Below are 21,122 nucleotides of genomic sequence, written 5' to 3'. Positions count from 1 at the left end.
AAATAGCTAAATGAAATAGACACATTCCTAGAAATCCTTCCCTGCCCAGACATGTTCTGTTTTACCCTGACTGCTGCAGAGAAGACATGATGAAAAGAAAATATAGAACATCCCACTTACCTAACCATACTTTCATTGGATATTCGATGCCCAGCTTGTCAGGTGCCCTCTGAAGATTAAGTTCTGTGTTTCCAAGGACACATTCATGATCTCACCATGTGATTTCTTCATAAGTGGCTCTTGTAAACTCTCAGGGAAGCTGAAGTCAGAATGTGACCCAGACTGTTCTGATGATCTTCTCCTGAGAGTCCTCCTTTAGTAGTCCTCCTCTAATAGTAGTGATTTTGTTCTCTTTTTATTCATCTGTGATAGTGTTTGCTATTCAGTTTTTAAAACTAGAGTATATATTGTGTAGGTATACATATATCAGAGAGCCTTACCTGAGGTTTTCTAAGAAGAAACCTCTGCAGAAAGAATCTGAGTGCACATAGTTTATTCTGGAGGTAATCCTAAGAAACACTGGTAGGGGAGTAAGTGAAACAAGAAAGGGTAGGCAGCCAACAAAGGTTATGTGATCTAACAAATTACCTCTTTGGGTAACGAGTTCAATACTGCTAGAGAATCTGGGAGCCAGAGTTATCTTATCATGCTCCAACTTTCTAAATCATTTTTTGAAGGCTGATGGGCTTGTTAGTTCCTTGGTACTTCTGGCCTGATTTGTGCACATCAAAGTGGCCCTAGTGGTCAAAGATGGCCCCAAGCAAAACAATATAGGTGCTGGCAGTTGGAGATTGACCAATAAGAGGTAATGCATAACAGATACGGGCAGGACACTAACAGCATCTACCACAGGAGAGAAACCTTTTAAAGCAAAGCAAGAGTATGACCATTCCAAAAGTTAGGAAAAGTGGATGTGCTTCTGTTTGAGGTAGCCAGAAGGAGGTGGGCTATGATAGAAGAGTGTCTAGGAGGCTTCTAATCACCTGGAGATGTTCTATTTCTTATCCTGGCTGGTAAGTACATGGTAGTAATTCTTTACACATGTAAGTGTTATACACTCTTCTATGAATGATAGTATTTCATAGAAAAGTTTAGTTAAAAATAATGAGAGATAGTCCATATTCAAAAATTTCAGTGCAGACCAATTAAATATTAAAGTCTTATGGATCAGTAAAAAAAGAATATGTCTTCCTTGCCTGATTTGGGATGACATTGAAAGAGATTCGGGAGTCAGAGAGATGGAAGTCAAATATTAGCTTTATTACTGATAAAGTTAATTGAAAAAATGTAGTCTTAAATCTGCAGCTAAGTGGAATTGGCATTTCTTCCTTTCAGAATAGATCTTACCAGTAGTAATTAACACAGCTAGACCAGCACAGACCTTCTTTTTTAGGGGTGAGACCAGACCAGGAAGCCTGCTTTCTGCCATTGAACAGACCTAACAAAAGAATCTGGAAGTGGCTAAGCACAATGCCTTCTAAACTGTCCTATAGGATTAGTCACTTTTCTCCGCAGTGAGCGAATGAGGGCTATAGTGAGGTCAAGGTGTTAATTTAGCTGAAGTTCCCTCTGTAAAGATTCACAGAGAGTGAAGGAAAAGTTTCCACCTGACAATATACATATAGTAGTTTATTATAAAAGTGGCATTTCGAATAAATAGATAATTCAATAAGTGTATAATTCAATAAATCTTTGCAGATTTCATAACACCAGCTTGTTTTCTGTGGATATTATACTACAATAATGTCTTTTATAAAAACATGTGTAGGGGCTCTTGGGTGGCTCAGTCAGTTGAGTATCCCATTCTTCATTTTGGCTCAGGTCATGATCCTGGAGTCGTGGGATTGAGACCCAGGTCAGGCTCTGCACTGAATATGGAGCCTGCTTAAGATTCTTTCTTTCCCTCTGCCCCTCTCCACCCACTTGCACATGCATTCTCTCTCTAAAAAAATTTTTTTAAAAAGCATGATAAGAGCTCATTTCTATTATAAAAAATACACATATCTATTTGTTCATATGTGACTCTGGAAGGACATAGACCAAAATGTTAGCAGTTATTATCTTTGGGTGATGGAAATATGTCATATTTTTCTTTTCTTTTTTCACAGTAAGAATATCTTTTTACCCAGCTAAAATATAAAATTTTTCTGCAAATGTTATACGGCTAATTGCTATTCTTTTATAGTCTGAGTTAAACTAATAGAGAGAAACAATATTTTAAAATGGGTAAAAACCGTTTCGGCATATTCTGGACTCAGAAACGCTCAAAACACAGATATAGTTGGGTGCTTTTTTTCTGATATTAGTTAAAACTTTCTTTAGTATAAAAAACAGTATAAAATTGGGAAGTCACAATCATGCTTTTTTTCTTTTTCTTCAAGAAACAGACTCTTAACTGTAGAGAGCAAACTGATTGTCATCAGAGGGGAGTTGGGTAGGGGGATGGGTTAAGTAGGTGATTAAGGTTGGGGATTAAAGAATGCACCCAGGGGCGCCTGGGTGGCGCAGTCGGTTAAGCGTCCGACTTCAGCCAGGTCACGATCTCGCGGTCCGTGAGTTCGAGCCCCGCGTCAGGCTCTGGGCTGATGGCTCGGAGCCTGGAGCCTGTTTCCGATTCTGTGTCTCCCTCTCTCTCTGCCCCTCCCCCGTTCATGCTCTGTCTTTCTCTGTCCCAAAAATAAATAAAAAACGTTGAAAAAAAAATTAAAAAAAAAAAAAAAGAATGCACCTTTTGTGATGAGCACAAGGTGTTGCAGGGAAGTGTTGAATTACTAAATTGTATACCTGAAGCTAATATTACACTGTATGTTAACTATCTTGAGTTTAAATAAAAACTTAAACAAACAAAAAACGAAAAAACATTCATTATTTATTGTTTTATTTTGTACATGTTATTATGGCATGTGGTTTGAGATTTTTTTATTTCTTAGGTTAATTTATTCAAATGTACAAATGTCATGATGGTACCCAAACTAAAATTACCCATGTTATTTGTTATTCTCAAATAAGAAAAAACTTGAAATCACCCTAACATTTTATATTGCTCATGTAATTTATAACATGTACCTTTATTTATGTAGCAATTATTAGTGATCACATAACAGTATATTCCTATTTACTCAAATTACTAAACTTTCAGTTAAAGGAAGAAAAAAGTTTAAGTAGTTCAACATAGAAAGACACAATTACCTCCTATGGTATTTTACTTTATGAACATGGAAATTGTACCCTTTTCAATTAGCGAAATAAGCTAGGTATTCTGTGTATAACTTTGTTAAATATAACTAGGTTTAATAAAATAGAAATGTTACTATGAAATGTGAGTTAATATTCTTGCTGATTGAAAACATTTTGAAATACCAGAGCTCCTTCACTTTGTATCATGAACATAAAAGTTTTAACAATGAGGTGGTTGCATTTATTATATCCAGATCTTGTTTTGATTTTTAGGGAAAATAATTCTTTAGTAAATCACTGGACTTTAAAAATTTAGCAAGTTTAGCCTTAGGAATATGGTCACTGATAAAGTAATTGCTACATGAGCCTTTCTTTGTTATATCAATAACAAAGGTTGGAATTCTTTTTTTTATTTGGAGATAAATAATATTGCCAATTTTTGCTTGGAGACTGTTGTTATATTTGCTCAAATGAACAAATATAATGTAAACACAAATTTTTGAAAGAGAAGATAATAACCCTACTACCTTACAAATTTCTTGAGAACAGAATCTACATTTTCCCAGCAAGTATAATCTTTTCACATTAAGTATATAGGAGATGTTATGTGCTAAAAATGAGATTATATTATTATAAATTAAAAGTTCTACAGAATATAAACATATTAACCAGAAGTGAAAGAATGCTAAATGCTTATTATGACACGGTTGTCCAGGTCCATATTAAGCAAGACCTATAGCGACAGACTGATGGGATTCTGCTGCATCAGCTTGGGATGGAAGGGAGAAAGGAGAGGGTATCAAAAAGGATGGTGAGGACAACTTGGAGTTAATCATTAAAACACGGAGAGATTTTTCTATAACTAGTTGTGTATAACCTAAACTATTAGAACTTGGTTGAAACTAATTTTTACCTATCTCTTTACTTAGGTATAATGTCCACTGCTTGGGATTTGCATGATTCTTATATTGCTATGGAGCTTTCATCTTTACCAGCAAAACAATCTATCCTTGATTCATGTGGTAAAGCAAATGTACCTTCTAAAGATCGAGAGCAAAGAGTGCCGGGGAGTACTACAGAAAAAGGTAAGGTTTCATTTATTTCAGTTTTTTTTTTTTTTTAATGGGATGTGTCGCGAATGTGTGTGTCATCTTTGCACAAGATGCTAGTCTTCTCTGTATCATTCTAACATTACTGTACGTGCTGCCTCAGCAAGCACTATCTCAGTTTTTAAAAAGCGACGTTTTCACACGTCATTGTAAGTAAATTCTTTCTTGGCAGTCACAATACTTCATTTCTGGTGAAACGTGAAAAATACAACTTTTATTCAGAAATAGCATTGTTAGTCTTTCACATCATCTTGGACTCTGAACTGAAAAATTTAATTTTTCTTGGATACCTGTCAAGAGCTTCAAAGAGTCTATCTTTCTCTGTTGCTTACTTGCTCTTAAGCTCTCTTTCATATATGTTATGACATATGTTAAATATGTCACCAATATTCTTTTGGTTTTTAAAATTATATTTAAATTATATAGTCATGTAGACTATAGCCATGTTTTACTGAAAGTTGTTTACCATGAAGACCAGTTTATTTTCCCAGAGAACAATGAGGGGGAAGAATGAATTATTAGTTAGCACTAAAGAAACGTTGTTTGTTGCTTAAATGTTAATGTCCATATAGTAGTTTTGCTTTTAGAAGCTAAAATTTTTCCTATGAAAAATTGCTAAGAAAAACATCAATCTTAGGCTGAAAAATTACATTGGGACTTCAAAATTGGATATACGTACTCCACCTCTATTAAGGCCATTGACACACACAAAAAAGTGTAAGTGGAAGGTCCTAAAAGAAAAATGTCTCAATTTGTGGGTCTTTTATTTCTTGTGTATATGGGTGTGTTTTAAAAAGCAAAAAGGAATAATAGAACCATATTCAAGAACTATAATACAAAATAAAAGTATACTCTAGTTTAGCATTATGGCCAATTAAGGGGATAGGGGAGACCATAAGTAGGAAAAGGGAAAAAATAAAAAATAGAAAAAGGCAGCAGAGGTAAATGATCGGATTTATTGATCATTGTAAAGTGTGTAAAGGAGAGTCAGATAAAAACTCGTAGCATTATTAGATCACCTCTAAAGTCCCTTTTGCCTCTGAGGTTTTATAATGCAAATACATAGAAAAAAAGTTAAATATGGCCCATATTTGGTTTAAGAAGTGTTTCTATTCTATTTAAACTTTGAATGTACAGGTTGTATGTTAGCCATTACGTTTGAGGGAAAAAGGGCCATGATTTTCATTTTTGAATGTGTAAGACCCTAGCTCAGTTCACAAGGAGAAATTATTTTCTCTCATGGGCTCTTTAAAAAAAATTTTTTTTTAATGTTTATTTTTGAGAGAGAGAGAGAGACAGAGCATGAGCAGAAGAGGGGCAGAGAGAGAGGGTGACACAGAATCTGAAGCAGGTTCCAGGCTCTGAGCTGTCAGCACAGAGCCCCGATGTGGGGCTCGAACTCATGGACTGCCAGATCATGACCTGAGCTGAAGTCAGACGCTTAACTGACCGATCCACCAAGGCGCCCCATTTTTTTTTTTTTAAGAGAGCTTTAGATTTTGAAAACGTAATAGACATTTGAAGCACAGGTTTAGAGTTAGAGAAAAATTGAGTAGAGAGTACTGAGAGATCCTTCTAATTTCTTCCTTCATCCCTCCCCCAGCCCTTGGTGCAGTTTCCCCTATTCCTAACATCTGGCAATAGTGTGGTATGTTTGTTACAATTGATGAATCAATATTGATACATTATTATTAACTGAAATCCATAATTTACATCAAGGTTCACTCCTTGTGTTGTACAGTTCTATGAGTTTTGTCAAATGCAATATGTATTGGTCATTACAGTTTCATATAGAATAGTTTCATTGACCTAAATATCCCCTGTGCTCCACCTACTCATCATTCCTTCTCACTCCATTTCTCTGACCATCGCTGATCTTTTTATTTTGTCTATAGTTTTGTCTTTTCCAATATGTCATATAGTTGCAATCATACAATATGTAGCTTTTTCACACTAGCTTCTTTCACTAAACAATATACATTTAAGGTTCCTGTGTGCCAACTCATGACTTGACAGCTCATTTATTTTTCACTAGAAAATATTATATGGATGTACCACAATGTATTTATTTATTTATTGAAGGATTTCTTTGTTGCTTCTAGTTTTTGGTGACTGTGAACAAAGCTGCTATGAACATTCCTGTGTAGGTTTTTGTGTGGACATAACTTTTCACCTCATTTGGGTAAATACCTAGGAGTACGGTTGCTGGGTCATATAGTAAGGGTATGCTTAAGACTCTTAAGAAACTATGAAACTGTTTTCCAAAGCGGTTGTACCATTTTGTATTACCACCAGCAACGCAGGTGAATGCTTCTGTTGCTCCTCATTTTATCAGTATTTGATACTGTTTACTTTAAAAAAAATTCTTTATATGTTTATTTTTGAGAGAGAGAGAGAGAGAGAGAGAGAATGAACAGGGGAGGGGCAGAGAGAGGGAGACACAGAATCAGAAGCAGGCTCCAGGCTCTGAGCTATCAGCACAGAGCCCAATGTGGGGCTCAAACCCATGAACCATAAGATCATGACCTGAGCCAAAGTTGGACACTTCACTGACTGAGCCACCCAGGTGCCCCTGATACTATTTACTTTTTAAAACTTTTTAGCTGTTCTAATAGATGTGTAGTGGTATCTCATTATTGTTTCTTTTAATGTTTATTCATTTATTTTGAGAGAGAGAAAGAGAGAAAGAGAGCATACCAGTAGAGGAGAGGCAGAGAGAGAGGGAGAGAGAGAATCCCAAGCAGGCACTGTACTAATAGTGCAGAGCCTAACATGGGGCTCAGTCTCACTAATGGTGGGATCATAACATGAGCGAAAATCAAGAGTCAGAGACTTAACTGACTGAGCCACCTAGGCGCCCCATCTCATTATTGCTTTAATTTGCAATTCCCTAATGACATGTGATGTTGAACAGTTTTTCATATATTTATTGGTAGATTTATATCTTCTTTGGTGAAGGGTCTAATTGAATTTTATGTTATTTTTTATTTATTTATTTATTTATTTATTTTTTTTTAACGTTTATTTATTTTTTTGGGACAGAGAGAGACAGAGCATGAACGGGGGAGGGGCAGAGAGAGAGGGAGACACAGAATCGGAAACAGGCTCCAGGCTCTGAGCCATCAGCCCAGAGCCCGACGCGGGACTCGAACTCACGGACCGCGAGATCGTGACCTGGCTGAAGTCGGGCGCTTAACCGACTGCGCCACCCAGGCGCCCCTATGTTATTTTTTAAATGGGACTGTTTCTTATTGTTGTATTTTGTGAATTATGATAAATTAAGTCCTTTATCAGGTAAGTATTCTGCAAAATTTTCTCCCATTTTGAGGCTTGTCTCTTCATTTTCTTGATCCTTCATATTTAATCCTTTAATTTAATAAAGTTCAATTTAACATTTTTTTTTTCTTTTTCAAATTGTGCTTTTGGTATTGTATCCAAAGATTTATCACCAAACCCAAGGTCACCTGGGTTTTCTATGTTGTCTCAGAAAAATGTATAGTTTTGTATTTTATTTTATTTATTTTTTTTAACGTTTATTTACTTTTGAGACAGAGAGAGACAGAGCATGAATGGGGGAGGGTCAGAGAGAGAGGGAGACACAGAATCCGAAACAGGCTCCAGGCTCTGAGTGGTCAGCACAGAGCCCGACACGGGGCTCCAACTCACGGACCACGAGATCATGACCTGAGCTGAAGTCGGACGCCCAACCGACTGAGCCACCCAGGCGCCCCTAGTTTTGTATTTTATATTGAGGTTCATTTCAGTTAATTTTTGTGAAAGGCATAAATTCTGTGTTTACATTTTTTAAACATATGGATGACCAATTGTTCATTTGTTGAAGACTCCCTTGAGTTTTCTTGCTCCTTTGTCAAATATCTGTTGAATGTATTTGTGTGGGTCTGTTTCTGAGCTCTATTCTGTTACACTGATCAATTTATCTATTCTTTCACCAATATCCCATTGTCTTGATTAACTGTAGTTCTATAGTAATTCTTAAAATTGGGTAGTGTCAGTCTTATTCTTCTTCAGCGTCGTGTTAGCTATTCTTGTTCTTTTGCCTCTCCATAAAAACTTGAGAATCAGTTTGTCAATGTCAATAAAATAACTTGGTGGGATTTTTTGACTAGGATTGCACTGAAGCTATAGATCAAATTATAAAACATTGGCATTTTAACAATATGGAGACTTCCTATCCTTGAAAATTTGTTTGGATCTTCTTTGATTTCTTTCATCAGAGTTTTGTAATTTCCTCATGTAGATCTTATATGTATTTTATTAGATTTATAACTTAAGCATTTAACTTTTTAGTGCCAATATAAATAGTATTATGGTTTTTATTTCAATTTTCTTTTTTGTAAGTTTATTGATTGATTGATTGAGAGAGAGAGAGAGAGCATGTAAGAGGGTCAGAGAGAGAGGGGGAGAGAGAGAATCCCAGGCAGACTCCACACTGTCAGCACAGAGGCTGATGTGGGGCTTGAATTCATGAACTGTGAGATCATGACCTGAGCTGAAACCAAGAGTCGGACACCTAACTGACTGAGCCACCCAAGAGCCCCTATTTCAGTTCTCAGTTGTTCATCACTGGTTTATAGGTAAGCCATTGATTTTTGTATATTAATGGTGTTTACTGCAACCTTGCTCTAATTTTTATTATAATTGGAGAATTTTATATTTTTTCACAATTTATGGGGATTTTCTACACAAACATTCGTGTCATCTACAAAGTGTTTTTTTTCCTTTCAAATTTGTATAATTTTTATTTCTCTTCCCTGACTTATTGTAGGACTAGGACTTCTAGTATGATGTTGGATAAAGGTGATGATAAGGAATATCCTAGCCTTGTTTCTTACCTTAGTGGGGAAATTTTTGGGTTTTCACCATTAAATATGATGTTCGTTATAGGTTTTTCATAGGTTTTTTAAAAATCAAGTTGAGGAAATTCATATCTGTTCTTATTCTCCTGGGTTTTTTTTTTTTTTAATCATAAATGACTGTTGAATTTTGTCAAAAGATTTTTCTGAATCAAATGTGATTTTTCTTCTTTAGCTTGTGGATCTGGTGAATTATATTGATTGGTTTTTACTAGTTGGTTGCACTAGCTTTGCATACCTGGAACAAACCCCACTTCGTCATATAAGTCTTCTTGTACACTATTAGATTTGATTTGCTAATATTTTGTTGGAGGATCTTTGTGTTGCTTTCATAAACAATATTTTTCTGTAATTCTCCTTTTCTTGTAATGTTTTCATCTGGTATTCATATTAGAGTAATGTCAGTCTAACAAAGTGAATTGGGAAGTGTTCTCTCTACTTATTTTCTTTTTTTTTTTTTTTTTAAATTTTTTTTTCAACGTTTTTTATTTATTTTTGGGACAGAGAGAGACAGAGCATGAACGGGGGAGGGGCAGAGAGAGAGGGAGACACAGAATCGGAAACAGGCTCCAGGCTCCGAGCCATCAGCCCAGAGCCTGACGCGGGGCTCGAACTCACGGACCGCGAGATCGTGACCTGGCTGAAGTCGGACGCTTAACCGACTGCGCCACCCAGGCGCCCCTACTTATTTTCTGATTGTATAAACATCCTTAAATGTTTAATATAATTCACCAGTAAAACCATCTGGGCCTGATGCTTTCTCTTTAGAAAAGTTATTAATTATCTATTCAATTTCTTTACAGATAGAGGGCTATTCAGATTACCTATTTCTCTTTGTGTAAGTTTTGGCAGTTTATGTCTTTCAAGGAATTGCTCCGTTTCGTCTAAGTTATCAAATCTGTGGACATAAGAGTTATTCACAGTATTTATTATTCTTTTGGGCTATGGGATCAGTAGTGATGACACCTTTGCTGTTGCACATACTGACAATTTAGATGTTTTATTTTTTTTCTTGTTTAGCCTGGCTGATGATTTTGAATTTTATCGATATTTTCAAAGAAACAACTTTTAATTTCATTGTTTCTGATGATTTCCTGTTTTCAATTTTATTGATTTATGCTTTAATATGTATATTAATATATATTTATTACATATTTAATATATATTATATATTATATATTTTATATATATATATTTGTTTCCTGCTTACTTTAGGCTTATGTTGCTCTCCTTACTCTAGTGCCCTGAGATGAAAGCTTAGATTACTAATTTTTAGATTTTCTTCTTTTTAGTATATGCATTCAATGCTATAAATTTCCCTCAAGCATTCTTTTTGCTGCATTTCACAAGTTTTGATAAGTTTTAGTTTTATTTTAATTTAGTTCAAATATTTAAAAAATTTAAAATTTTATTTGGAACTTCTTCTTTGACCTATTTTTTATTTATATATGTTTTTTAAATTTCCAAATATTTTGGGATTATCCAACTATCCTTCTGTTATTAAATTCTAGTTTAATTCCACTGTGGTCTGAGAGCACATTTTTTATTATTTCTATTCTTTTAAGTTTGTTTAGGTGTGCTTTGCGCCCCAGAATGTGTTCTATCTTGGTGAGCATTCCAAGTGAACTTGAGAATAGTGTGTATTCTGTTTAAAAAGTGTTAAAAGTTTCCAATTATAATAGTGGATGTGTCTAATTCTCCTTGCAATTTTATTAGTTTTTGCCTTACAGATTTGTAGTCTTGATTTTTTGCTGCATAAATGATTAGGCTTGCTGTGTCTTCTTGGAGAATTGATTTCTTTATTATTGTGCAATGCTTCACTTTATTGCTGATAATTTTCCTTGTTCTACAGTCTACTTTGTCTGAAATTAAATATAGCTACTCTGTCTTCTTTTGATAGTGTTAACATATCTTTTTAATTCTATCTTTTTAATCTATCCGTGTCTTTACATTTAAATTGGGCTTGTAGACAATATTTAAAAAAATTTTTTAATGTTTATTTATTTTAGAGAGAGAGCATGAGCAGGGGAGGGGCTGAAAGAGAAGAATAGAGATTGAGAATCTACACTGATAATGCAAGGCCCAACATGGGGCTCAAACTCATGAACCATGAGGTCATGACCTGAGCAGAAATCAAGAGCTGGATGCTTAACCAACTGGGCCACCCAGGCATCCCAATAGACAGTATTTTTTTTTAAATGTGAACTTTATTATATTATTATTTTTAATTTTTTTTAACGTTTATTTATTTTTGAGACAGAGAGAGACAGAGCATGAATGGGGGAGGGTCAGAGAGAGAGAGAGGGAGACACAGAATCGGAAGCAGGCTCCAGGCCCTGAGCCATCAGCCCAGAGCCCGACGCGGGGCTCGAACCCACAAACCGCAAGATCGTGACCTGAGCTGAAGTCGGCCACTTAACCGACTGAGCCACCCAGGTGCCCCGAACTTTATTATTATTTAGGCATGGCAAGGCCAACAGATCAGGACACTATTGCCATTGAAATGATAGCTTGTTATATTCACAAATCTCAAGAGGAAGAAACATTCTACACTGTGAGCTACACAGAGAAGTACCAGAATTGGTCAGGAGGCAGAAAGAATGAAGGGGAAATGTGGCCAAGAGTCTTTGTTGTGGTTTCTGTTAGTAGAATGAGAGAGTAGTTAATCATATGGCTACTTAAAAGTAGAGACCTTTCTGCGCTGTGGTCATGGAGAGATGTAATGACAGAAGATCAGAGAGATGCAGTGATGTTGTCTTTCAAGATGGAGGAAGGGTTTTGGGTGGTTTGTAGAAGCTGAAAAAGATAAGTCTCTCTAGAACCTCCAGAAAGAAACATAACCCTCTTAACTTTTTGGTTGTATCCCAGTGAGACCTGGGTCAGACCTCTAACTGACTGAACTCTTAAAATAATAAATTTGTGTGATTTTAACCTACTAAGTTTTGGGTAGTTTGTTGTAGCATCAATAAAAAATTAACACAATCGTATGGTATTTCTATAAAACAGTAATCCAGTCAGACCTTCATCTGAAGACTAATAATCTTGTTTAAATTTGAAGAACAAGGTATAGAGATATAAATTACCTATGAGGTTATCATTGCTTATCTTCTGATAAACAGTGCATTTTTGAATGGTTAAGAATTCCAAAATGAAATAATATGTGTATATTTTTCATGTGCTTGGTAGATAAAAGATATTCAATAAATGTTTATTCAAGTTGTTGAATATTGGAGGAAAACAAACAGTAATGACAAAATGTCATTTTAAAATCCTTTGACTGCATGAATCATCTAATACTACTTAAATTATTTTATCTTTGCATCATGTTTGTATTTTACAGATAGTGAAGCTAGTTCTTTAATGGATATAGAAAATGTAATTTTGACTAAAGTCCATGATGATGAAGTAGACCACTCAGAGACAATATTGAAATCTGACAAGTTTCATCAGGATTTATTTTTTATGGAACGAGTTCTAATGGAAAATATATTTCAACCAAAACTTGCAGCTTATCGTCAGCTTCCTATTTTAAAAGGTATTTTTAAAAATCACATTTAGACAAGCTCAAATAATCAAAAAAATTGAATGACATTATCATTTTTAAATGTAACCTCCAGACTGGATCATCACTTATCAAAAGACATATTTATATACCTGTTAGCGTTAAACATCCAAATAACAGTAGAATTCAAACTACAGAGCGCACAAAAAAGAGGTCACCCCTTAGATTAAAATCTACAAAAGCTTCCATGGCTCTTTTCTCTTCCTTGCCCTTGTACTGAATTGTTTTCTCATATTTAACCCCCTTTCCATTGCCATTGACACTTTCCAGGTTCTGGTGCTTATTACCTATCCCTAATTTTATTACAGGGGCATTCTTCCTGTTCTTATTGCTACATATCCCATCTCATATGTTCACAGAATATTTTGAAAGATTTTAGAGATGAATTCAACCCTTTAATTTTTGAATGAAGAAGATGAAGAGTACAGAAAGTTTCTAAGTTTAGAGTCTATGACAAAGCTAGGCATTCAACCAAGGCCTGATCTCATTCCAATTCTCTTTCCACTTTACTATCCTGGTGTGCTGATGTATCCCATACACAAGTTTGAACATGGCATTTAACTCTTAAAAAACCTTCAGTATCTTCCCATTTTGTAGAATAAATTATAAACCCTAAGATTTCCCTTGTGCTATTTTTCAGTTAAAGCTTACCCCCCATAAACAGGTATTAACCTGACTTTTCTCACCAGAGATTGACTGTTTTGGTATATCATATAAGTGGGTTCATATGGTAAGTACGGTTGACCCTTGAACAAGGCAGGGCTTAGGGGTGATGACCCTGGCACAGTCGAAACTCCAAGTATAACTTTTGATTCCCCCCAAATTAACTACAAATAAACTACCATTGACCGGAAGCCTTACTTATAGCATAAAGTCAATTAACACACATTTTTATATTATATGTATTATGTACTATATTCTTACAATAAAATAAGCTAGAGAAAAGAAAATGTTATTAAAAGAATTCATAAGGAAAAGAAAATGCATTTACAGTTTTGTACATATGTTGGCCTGGGGCAGAGGCAGGGGCTTCAGTCCTGGCCCCAGAATGACAAAATGTGGTTTTCACTAAATAAAGTTGAAATGTTAGAACTGCTTTGGTACACTATAGAGAAAGGTATCCAAAGGCTTTGGGACATTGGAATGTTAGGGTGGATTTATCATGATGACCTGCTTATCCACTATAGAAGTATCTGGATAATACACCTTTTAGCACAATTGTGAAAAATAAATTGGCTGGGTGCCCCAATATCCTTGAAGAATTCTTTGCTCACTTTTCTCTGTAGGTCAGAAATTGTAGTGGGAACTACTGCTAGTCAACTGAGACCCTTAAACAATTAGATTCTGAGTGGCAGGGGATAAGTGGCAGCAGTTAATCACCAATGAAAAGGTGGGCATGGTTACTGTAGGGTAAAGAGCAGTAATCAGAACAGTCTGACTCACAGAGATCCGTGGCATTGGCTAGCTGATCATCATGTCCTTAGAAGAGAAATAGGTAGGTGCTGTATTGGTTTGCTAGCACTGCCATAACAAAATACCACAAACTGGGTGGCTTGAACAACAGAAATTTACTTCCCCATAGTTCTGGAGACTGGAAGTCTGAGCTGAAGGTGTCAGTACAGTTGGGGTTTCCTCTGAGGCCTCTCTTTTAGGCTTGCAGATGACTACCTTCTCGTGGTCTCGTCACTAGGTTTTTTTATCTGTGCTTGTGCCTTCCCTGTGTCTCTCGGTGTATCTAAATGTCCTCTTATTATAAGGATAGCAGTCATATTTGATTAGGACCCAGAATAGTGGCCTTGTTTTAACTTAATCACCTCTTTAAAGCCTTTGTCTACAAACCCGTTACATTCTAAGGTACTGGGGATTAGGCCTTCCAATATATGAATTTGGGGGAGATAAATCAGTCCATAAAATGTAGTCTCCTCCTAAATTCTTACTTAATCTGTATAAACAGAAGAGTCTTTTCTTTACAAAAGAAAAGTCATAGCCCTTTAAGCAATTTCTAGGCTTGAGTCAATTTGCAGACCCAGAACTCCTTGGATAAAGGGGAGGCTGTGTCTCTTTGAGAAAATATTTCACTACACTACCAAAAATATATACTGTTAAAATTTCTCTCAGCCTTCCCCAGAGGGGACCTACAGCCTTTTCCAAGAGTGACTGTGTAGTGGGGAACAAGAAATAATCATAAATTTCAGGGATTACTGGACACTAGCTCTGGACAGATACTAACTTCATGAGTCCCAAAACATCACTATGGTTTGTTAGCCGGAAAGGACTTATAGGAGTCAGGTGACCAATGGAATTTTAGCTCAGGTCCATCTCACAGTGGGTCCAGTGGGTAACTTAACTCATCTTGTAGTTATTTCCGCTGTTCCAGAATGTATACTTTGGAATAGAAATATTTAGCAACTGGCAGAAGCCCTACACTTGATCCTTGACCTATGTAATGGAGGCTATTCTGGTGGGAAATGGATAAGTAGAAGCCACTAGAGCTTCCGCTACCTATGAAAATAGTAAACCAAAGCAATACTTTGTTTCTGGAGGGATTGTAGAGATTAATGCTACCATCGAGGGCTTGAAAGATGCAGAAGTATTAACTCCCATCACCTCCCCCATTCAGCTCATCTGTTTGGCTTGCATAGAAAACGCAGGATCTTGGGGAATAATGGTTAATTATTGTAAACTTAACCAGGTGGTGACTCCAATTGCAGTTGCTGTTCCAGATGTTTCCTTGGCAGCGCAAATTAACACACCACCTGGTACCTGGTATGTGACTATTGACACAGAAAATGCTTTCTTTTTTCTTCAGTACCTGTTGCTAAAACCCACTGGAAGCCATTTGCTTTCAGCTGGCCAGGCCAGCAATACACCCTCACCGTCCTGTAGGGGTATATCAGCTCTTTAGTTTTATGTCCTAATTTAGTCTTCAGGGAATTTTTCCTTCAACAAGATATCACACTGGTCCATTACATTGATGACATTATGCTGATTAGACCTGGTGAATAAGAAGTAGACTTATTAGTAAGACATTTGCATCCCAGAGGGTGAGAAATAAATCTGATAAAAAATTTTTTTTAATTTTTTAAAGTTTATTTATTTTTGAGAGAGAGAGAGCATGAGCAGGAGAGGGGCAAAGAGGGAGTGAGATACAGAATCTGAAGCAGGCTCCAGACTGAGCTGTCAACACAGAGCCTGATGCGGGGCTCAAACTCATGGACTGCGAGATCATGGCCTGAGCCGAAGTCAGACGCTTGACCGACTGAGCCTCCCAGCCACCTTGATAAAATTTCAGGGGCTTTCCACCTCAGTGAAATTTCCAAAGGTTAAGGATAAGTTGTTTCTTCTGGCCACTCTTATAACCAAAAAAGGTACCATGCCTAGTAGACCTCTTTGTTCTTTGGCGACAACATATTCCTCATTTGGATGTGCTACTTTGGCTTATTCACTAAGTGATCTGAAAAAAATGCTAGCTTTGAGTAAGCCCAGGAGAGCAGAAGATTCTACAAGAGGCCCAGGTAGTCATTCAGAATGCCCTGTCACTTGGGCCATATCATCCAGCAGATCCAGTGGTGCTTTAAGTGTCTCAGAGGGAGAGATGCTGTTTGGGCCCTTTGGAAGGCTCTTGTAGGAATGGAGGACAATAATCTCTTCATTTGATTTAATTTTAGAACCAGAACCTGAAAAACCTGAAGACTTTCAAGAAGGTGAAAAACTTGAAAATACGGAGGAAGAGGGTCAGAAGGAAGAGGAAGAAGAAATAGAAATAAGTACAGGACAATCAACAATACCAGCCAATTTAGAACGACTTTGGTCCTTTTCCTGTGACTTAACCAAAGGCCTTAATGTGAGCAGCCTTGCCTGGAATAGAACAAATCCTGTAAGTTACTGAACATTTTAACAATTCTGTCTTTAGAGTATAAGGGTGACTGTCAAGTACTAGTTGTTTGTTTTCTCAGACATTAGGCAAGGGATTTTATTTGACATAAAGTGGAGTTTTTAACATACCTCTACAACAAGTTCATGTTTCAAAAAGTAGAAAATGATAATAGTTACAAAATAATTTTTTCTCCTTTAATATGAAATGTCATCATTTTAATTTTAGGAGATGTACTTGGGACACAGTATTCTCTGAATCCATATCAGATATTGAAAAGTGAACCAGAAGATAACATCTAATTGATTTATTTTCAGATATATCAAGCTCATGTACCCAAATTAATATTCTTAAAGTAATCATATTCAGAAATATATACTTAATCTAGTGACCCTGAAAATATAAAAGATAATTTTGAGATTTCTTAAAATATTATTACTACCAGTAATAGCAAATATTTTTTTTAATTATTTTTTTATTTTTTTATTTATTATTATTTTTTTTATGAAGTTTATTGTCAAATTGGTTTCCATACAACAACCAATGCTCATCCCAAAAGGTGCCCTCCTCAATACCCATCCCCCCCCCCACCCCCCATCAACCCTCAGTTTGTTCTCAGTTTTTAAGAGTCTCTTATGCTTTGGCTCTCTCCCACTCTAACCTCTTTTTCTTTTTTTTCCTTCCCCTCCCCCATGGGTTTCTGTTAAGTTTCTCAGGATCCACATAAGAGTGAAAACATATGGTATCTGTCTTTCTCTGTATGGCTTATTTCACTTAGCATCACACTCTCCAGTTCCATCCATGTTGCTACAAAGGGCCATATTTCATTCTTTCTCATTGCCACGTAGTACTCCATTGTGTATATAAACCACAATTTTTTTATCCATTCATCAGTTGATGGACATTTAGGCTCTTTCCATAATTTGGCTATTGTTGAGAGTGCTTAACAGCAAATACTTAAATAGTACTTACTATGTACCAGGCGATACTGTAAGCATTTTACTTGTATTAACACGGTAACTCTGAGTTAGGTACTATTTTCCCCATTATGTTGATAAGAAAACTGAAGTACAAAAAGGATAAATAACTTGCCCAAAGTTACACATCTCTTAAATTCCCAGAGTAACACAACTCTAGTAAGTGAAACAGCTAGAATTCAAACTCTAACATCTGAATCCAGAGTTCTTGCTCTTAATTACTGCACTGCCAAAAATCATCTTGAGCCAAATTATATGAATCATCACGTTGGAGAATGGTATGTTTTCTTTAAAAGAGAGATGATTATAGAGTAACGAGACTTATTTTCTCCTTGAGTTTATATACTGCTTCTGAAGACATGATTCTCAATTAGGGATTCTAAAACCCTTTTGTGTAATAACAATACCTTTGGAATAAATATTTAGTGTATTTTTAAAGTGGTCAAAATGAATTGGTATATTAAGATTGTATTGTATAATGTAAGTTTAAGAATTAGCCTTTTTATTTTACTGCCACACCTTATAAGGTGCTATGTGCAAATATGCTAGTGGTTACGGTTTTTAAAAAAACAGAAAGTCTATCACCATTCTTATAGAAACCTAAGTAATGTGTTATTTAAATTATGTATATTATTTTTAATAAAATAAAATACTTTTAGTACAGATTGGTTTTTATAAACTATATTTGGAAACCCCATGTAAGGTAAGTGATACTCAATAAATCAATAATAAATGTGTAATAAAGACAGGTGAATCATTTTTAGAAACTGAATATACCAGCATTTAAAAGTTAATATATTGTTATTGAGATTAAATTTAAATAATTGTTAACAAAGCTAAAAAAATATGACAAATGGCATCTATTATATTTATTAATTCATTCTACAAATACTTATTGAACGTTGACTATGCCAGGAACTCTAATAAGGCACTAGAGAAACAGTAGTAATTTAGTCACACATAGACCCTGCCTATATAATAGTTCTCTCTGTGTTTTAATAAGGAAAATAAATAGTATTGTGGGAATACATAAGAGAGGCTCATGAATGCTTTTTAGAGGAAGTGGTGCCTATGCTGAGTCTTGAAGCGATGAATAGAAGTTTGTTCATGTCAGTGTAAAAGGAATAGTGGTGAAGAGTGGTTTAAGGCAGAGGAAATTATAAAGAGGTGATGTTGGCTTGAAAGTAGGGTTATGGCAAAAATATATATTTTTGATAAAGGTATTCTGATTACAAAGAAGAGGTTGGGTTTGGTCAATCATTAAACGTTTGTCTTTATGCACTTGTATAAGCAGATCTTGAAATGCTTTATGAATCAGTTTGGGGTGCCATGACAAGATACCATCGACTGGCTGGATTAGAAATCAGAAATTTATTTGCTGGAGGCCAGGAAGTTTAAGATCATCGTGCTGGCTGATTTCATTACTGGTGAAGGCTCTCTTCCTGTCTTGCAGATGGCAGGCTCTCTTCCTATCTTGCTGCATTCTCACATGGTGGAGAGAGAGAGCTCTGGTGTCTCTTCCTCTTTTCATGAGGCCACCAATCCTATTGGATTAACATTATGACCCTCATGATCTCATTTAATCTTCATTACCTCCTAAAAGCCCTTTCTTCAAATATAATCACACTGGGGATTAGGACTTCAACACATGAATTTTAGGGGAGGAGACACAATTCAGTTCATGGCACTTTGTCTTTATATTTGAAATAATTAGGTCATTCTCAGAAACCCATAATGTAGTAATATAATCTTGGAAGATTAACTCAATATGTAAAAGAACTTTTCAGCAATTGGTTCTTTTTAGTTATTCATCAGTCTGAAAATATGATTATTATTTTGCTTAGGAAGATGGAGGTGTAAAGTAAAAATAAATAGTATACTGGTATTTTTTCTCAATAGAAGTATCTTTCTATTTTTAACACAGTTCATTAAAATGTATCTTTATATATTTTCCAATGTTTTTATGCTACCCTCTCTTATTTTAAACATATTTTTCTGATTTTCAGGACCTTTTGGCTGTTGGCTATGGGCACTTTGGATTTAGAGAGCAAAAAAGAGGATTGGCTTGCTGCTGGTCAATAAAGAATCCTATGGTAACCCCAGTAGGAAAAAACCCATTTTTAGTTAATTAAATATTGACATAATTCTCATAAAGTAGATAGTTGTGTGTGATAATTAAAGTCAAAAAATTATCGAGGAAGACTTTATTTTCTTTGGTTTAAATCTACAAGTATTAAAATTTATTCTTGTTGATATTAGGTAAAGTAAATTCATTTAATAAATATTTATTGAGCATTTACTATGTGCTACTAGATCTTATGATCCAGAGTTGAACCATTATTTTTTATCAGAAAGAAGAGCAAATTTGTGAGTGAAAATCCTTTGAAAATTATATGTTTCAGCTAATACTGAATTGTTTCTTAATGTATAAATATCTCATCACCTCGTAAGATAGATTTCTGCTGGCTTGAATACATACAAAATGGATGAATATGAATGACCATGTTATTAGCAAGAGTTTTTCAAGGAGAATAATAAGAATCAGTCATGGTGTGTTTTTGTTAAACAGTTTTAGTCAGTCTGTTATTTTGCAGCTTTACGTTTAGTTTTAATTCATAACTGAATTGTGAAGTGGAAAACTTAGAAAAGGATCAGGAAAGCAAAATAAAAAATGATTGGAGCTTTTATAAATAATCCCAGTCTATTAGGAAGCTGGGTTTATGTAGAATTAAAAAAAAAGGAAGGAAGAAGCAATTTTAAACATGTGGAAGTATTGATATAGGATCCATCATTGGTAAGTTGTCTTCTTTTCCATACAGACTGTTAGAAGCAAGAAAGGATTTAGATTAGACTTTAAGCAAAGCAAAACAATAAAACTCTTCACAGAGTTGTCAAAAAGACTACTGTACAGAGTTTTTTTGTGGCTTCTTCTTTCCACCGTTCAGAAATGTCTAGATAATGCAAGCCTATGAAACAGATACTGGAAGATAGGAACATTGCTAGATAATTTGATTGGAGCCCATTATTTGTTTCTTAAAGAAAGTAAATCTATGATGATCATGCAAATCCTACTGAAAGATTACCAAAATATGATAATTATTGGAGAAGGCCATGCTGTATTTCTTAAAATTATTGAGTCCTGAGGATTCATCAAAGGAAAGGGAATGACTAATTGACATTTTGTTTTCATCTATACTGGAAGTTAGGAAGAGAAGAGTAACTTAATGTAGACTAGCCCTTCTTACATTTCCACTGCCCCCAGACTTGTCTTAAGTCACCATTATACCCTATCTTACTGTGGCCTGCAAAACCCAGTTTAAAATGTAATACAATTATTTTTTTATTCAGTGGCCAGAACGTATTTATCAGAGTCCATATGGAGTTACTGCTGTGGATTTCTCCATTGGAGCACCTAATCTTTTAGCAGTTGGCTATCACAATGGTACCATTGCAATTTATAATGTACAGAGCAACAGTAATGTTCCTGTTCTGGATAGTAGGTGAGAATCCAAGAATCAGATAAACATATAATATGTGCTTAGGGAGAAG

At 35.4% G+C, this 21,122-nt stretch overlaps 1 protein-coding gene and 1 non-coding gene across 5 annotated transcripts in view; one reads left to right on the top strand and one right to left on the bottom strand.

Annotated features, from left to right (window-relative positions):
* Positions 1-21,122, top strand: part of DNAI4 (dynein axonemal intermediate chain 4) — an 86,032-nt gene that overhangs the window by 41,612 nt on the left and 23,298 nt on the right. For all 4 annotated transcript variants that reach the window (XM_086717230.1, XM_086717231.1, XM_086717232.1 and 1 more), the window contains 5 exons: positions 4,107-4,262; positions 12,501-12,695; positions 16,391-16,599; positions 19,580-19,666; positions 20,922-21,073. In XM_086717230.1, the coding sequence (XP_086573356.1) occupies positions 4,107-4,262; positions 12,501-12,695; positions 16,391-16,599; positions 19,580-19,666; positions 20,922-21,073 (799 nt within the window). The remainder of the gene's footprint in view (positions 1-4,106; positions 4,263-12,500; positions 12,696-16,390; positions 16,600-19,579; positions 19,667-20,921; positions 21,074-21,122) is intronic.
* On the bottom strand, positions 4,294-4,396 carry LOC112849111 (U6 spliceosomal RNA). Its single transcript, XR_003222545.1, has one exon. It is a non-coding gene; the product is annotated as a U6 spliceosomal RNA (small nuclear RNA).

The sequence above is a fragment of the Puma concolor genome, chromosome C1, assembly GCF_028749965.1.
Source record: "Puma concolor isolate L17-30 chromosome C1, mPumCon1.1.hap2, whole genome shotgun sequence".
NCBI lineage: Eukaryota > Metazoa > Chordata > Mammalia > Carnivora > Felidae > Puma > Puma concolor.
The sequence above is the reverse complement of the archived record's forward strand: the minus strand, read 5'-3'. Positions and strand labels throughout refer to the sequence as shown.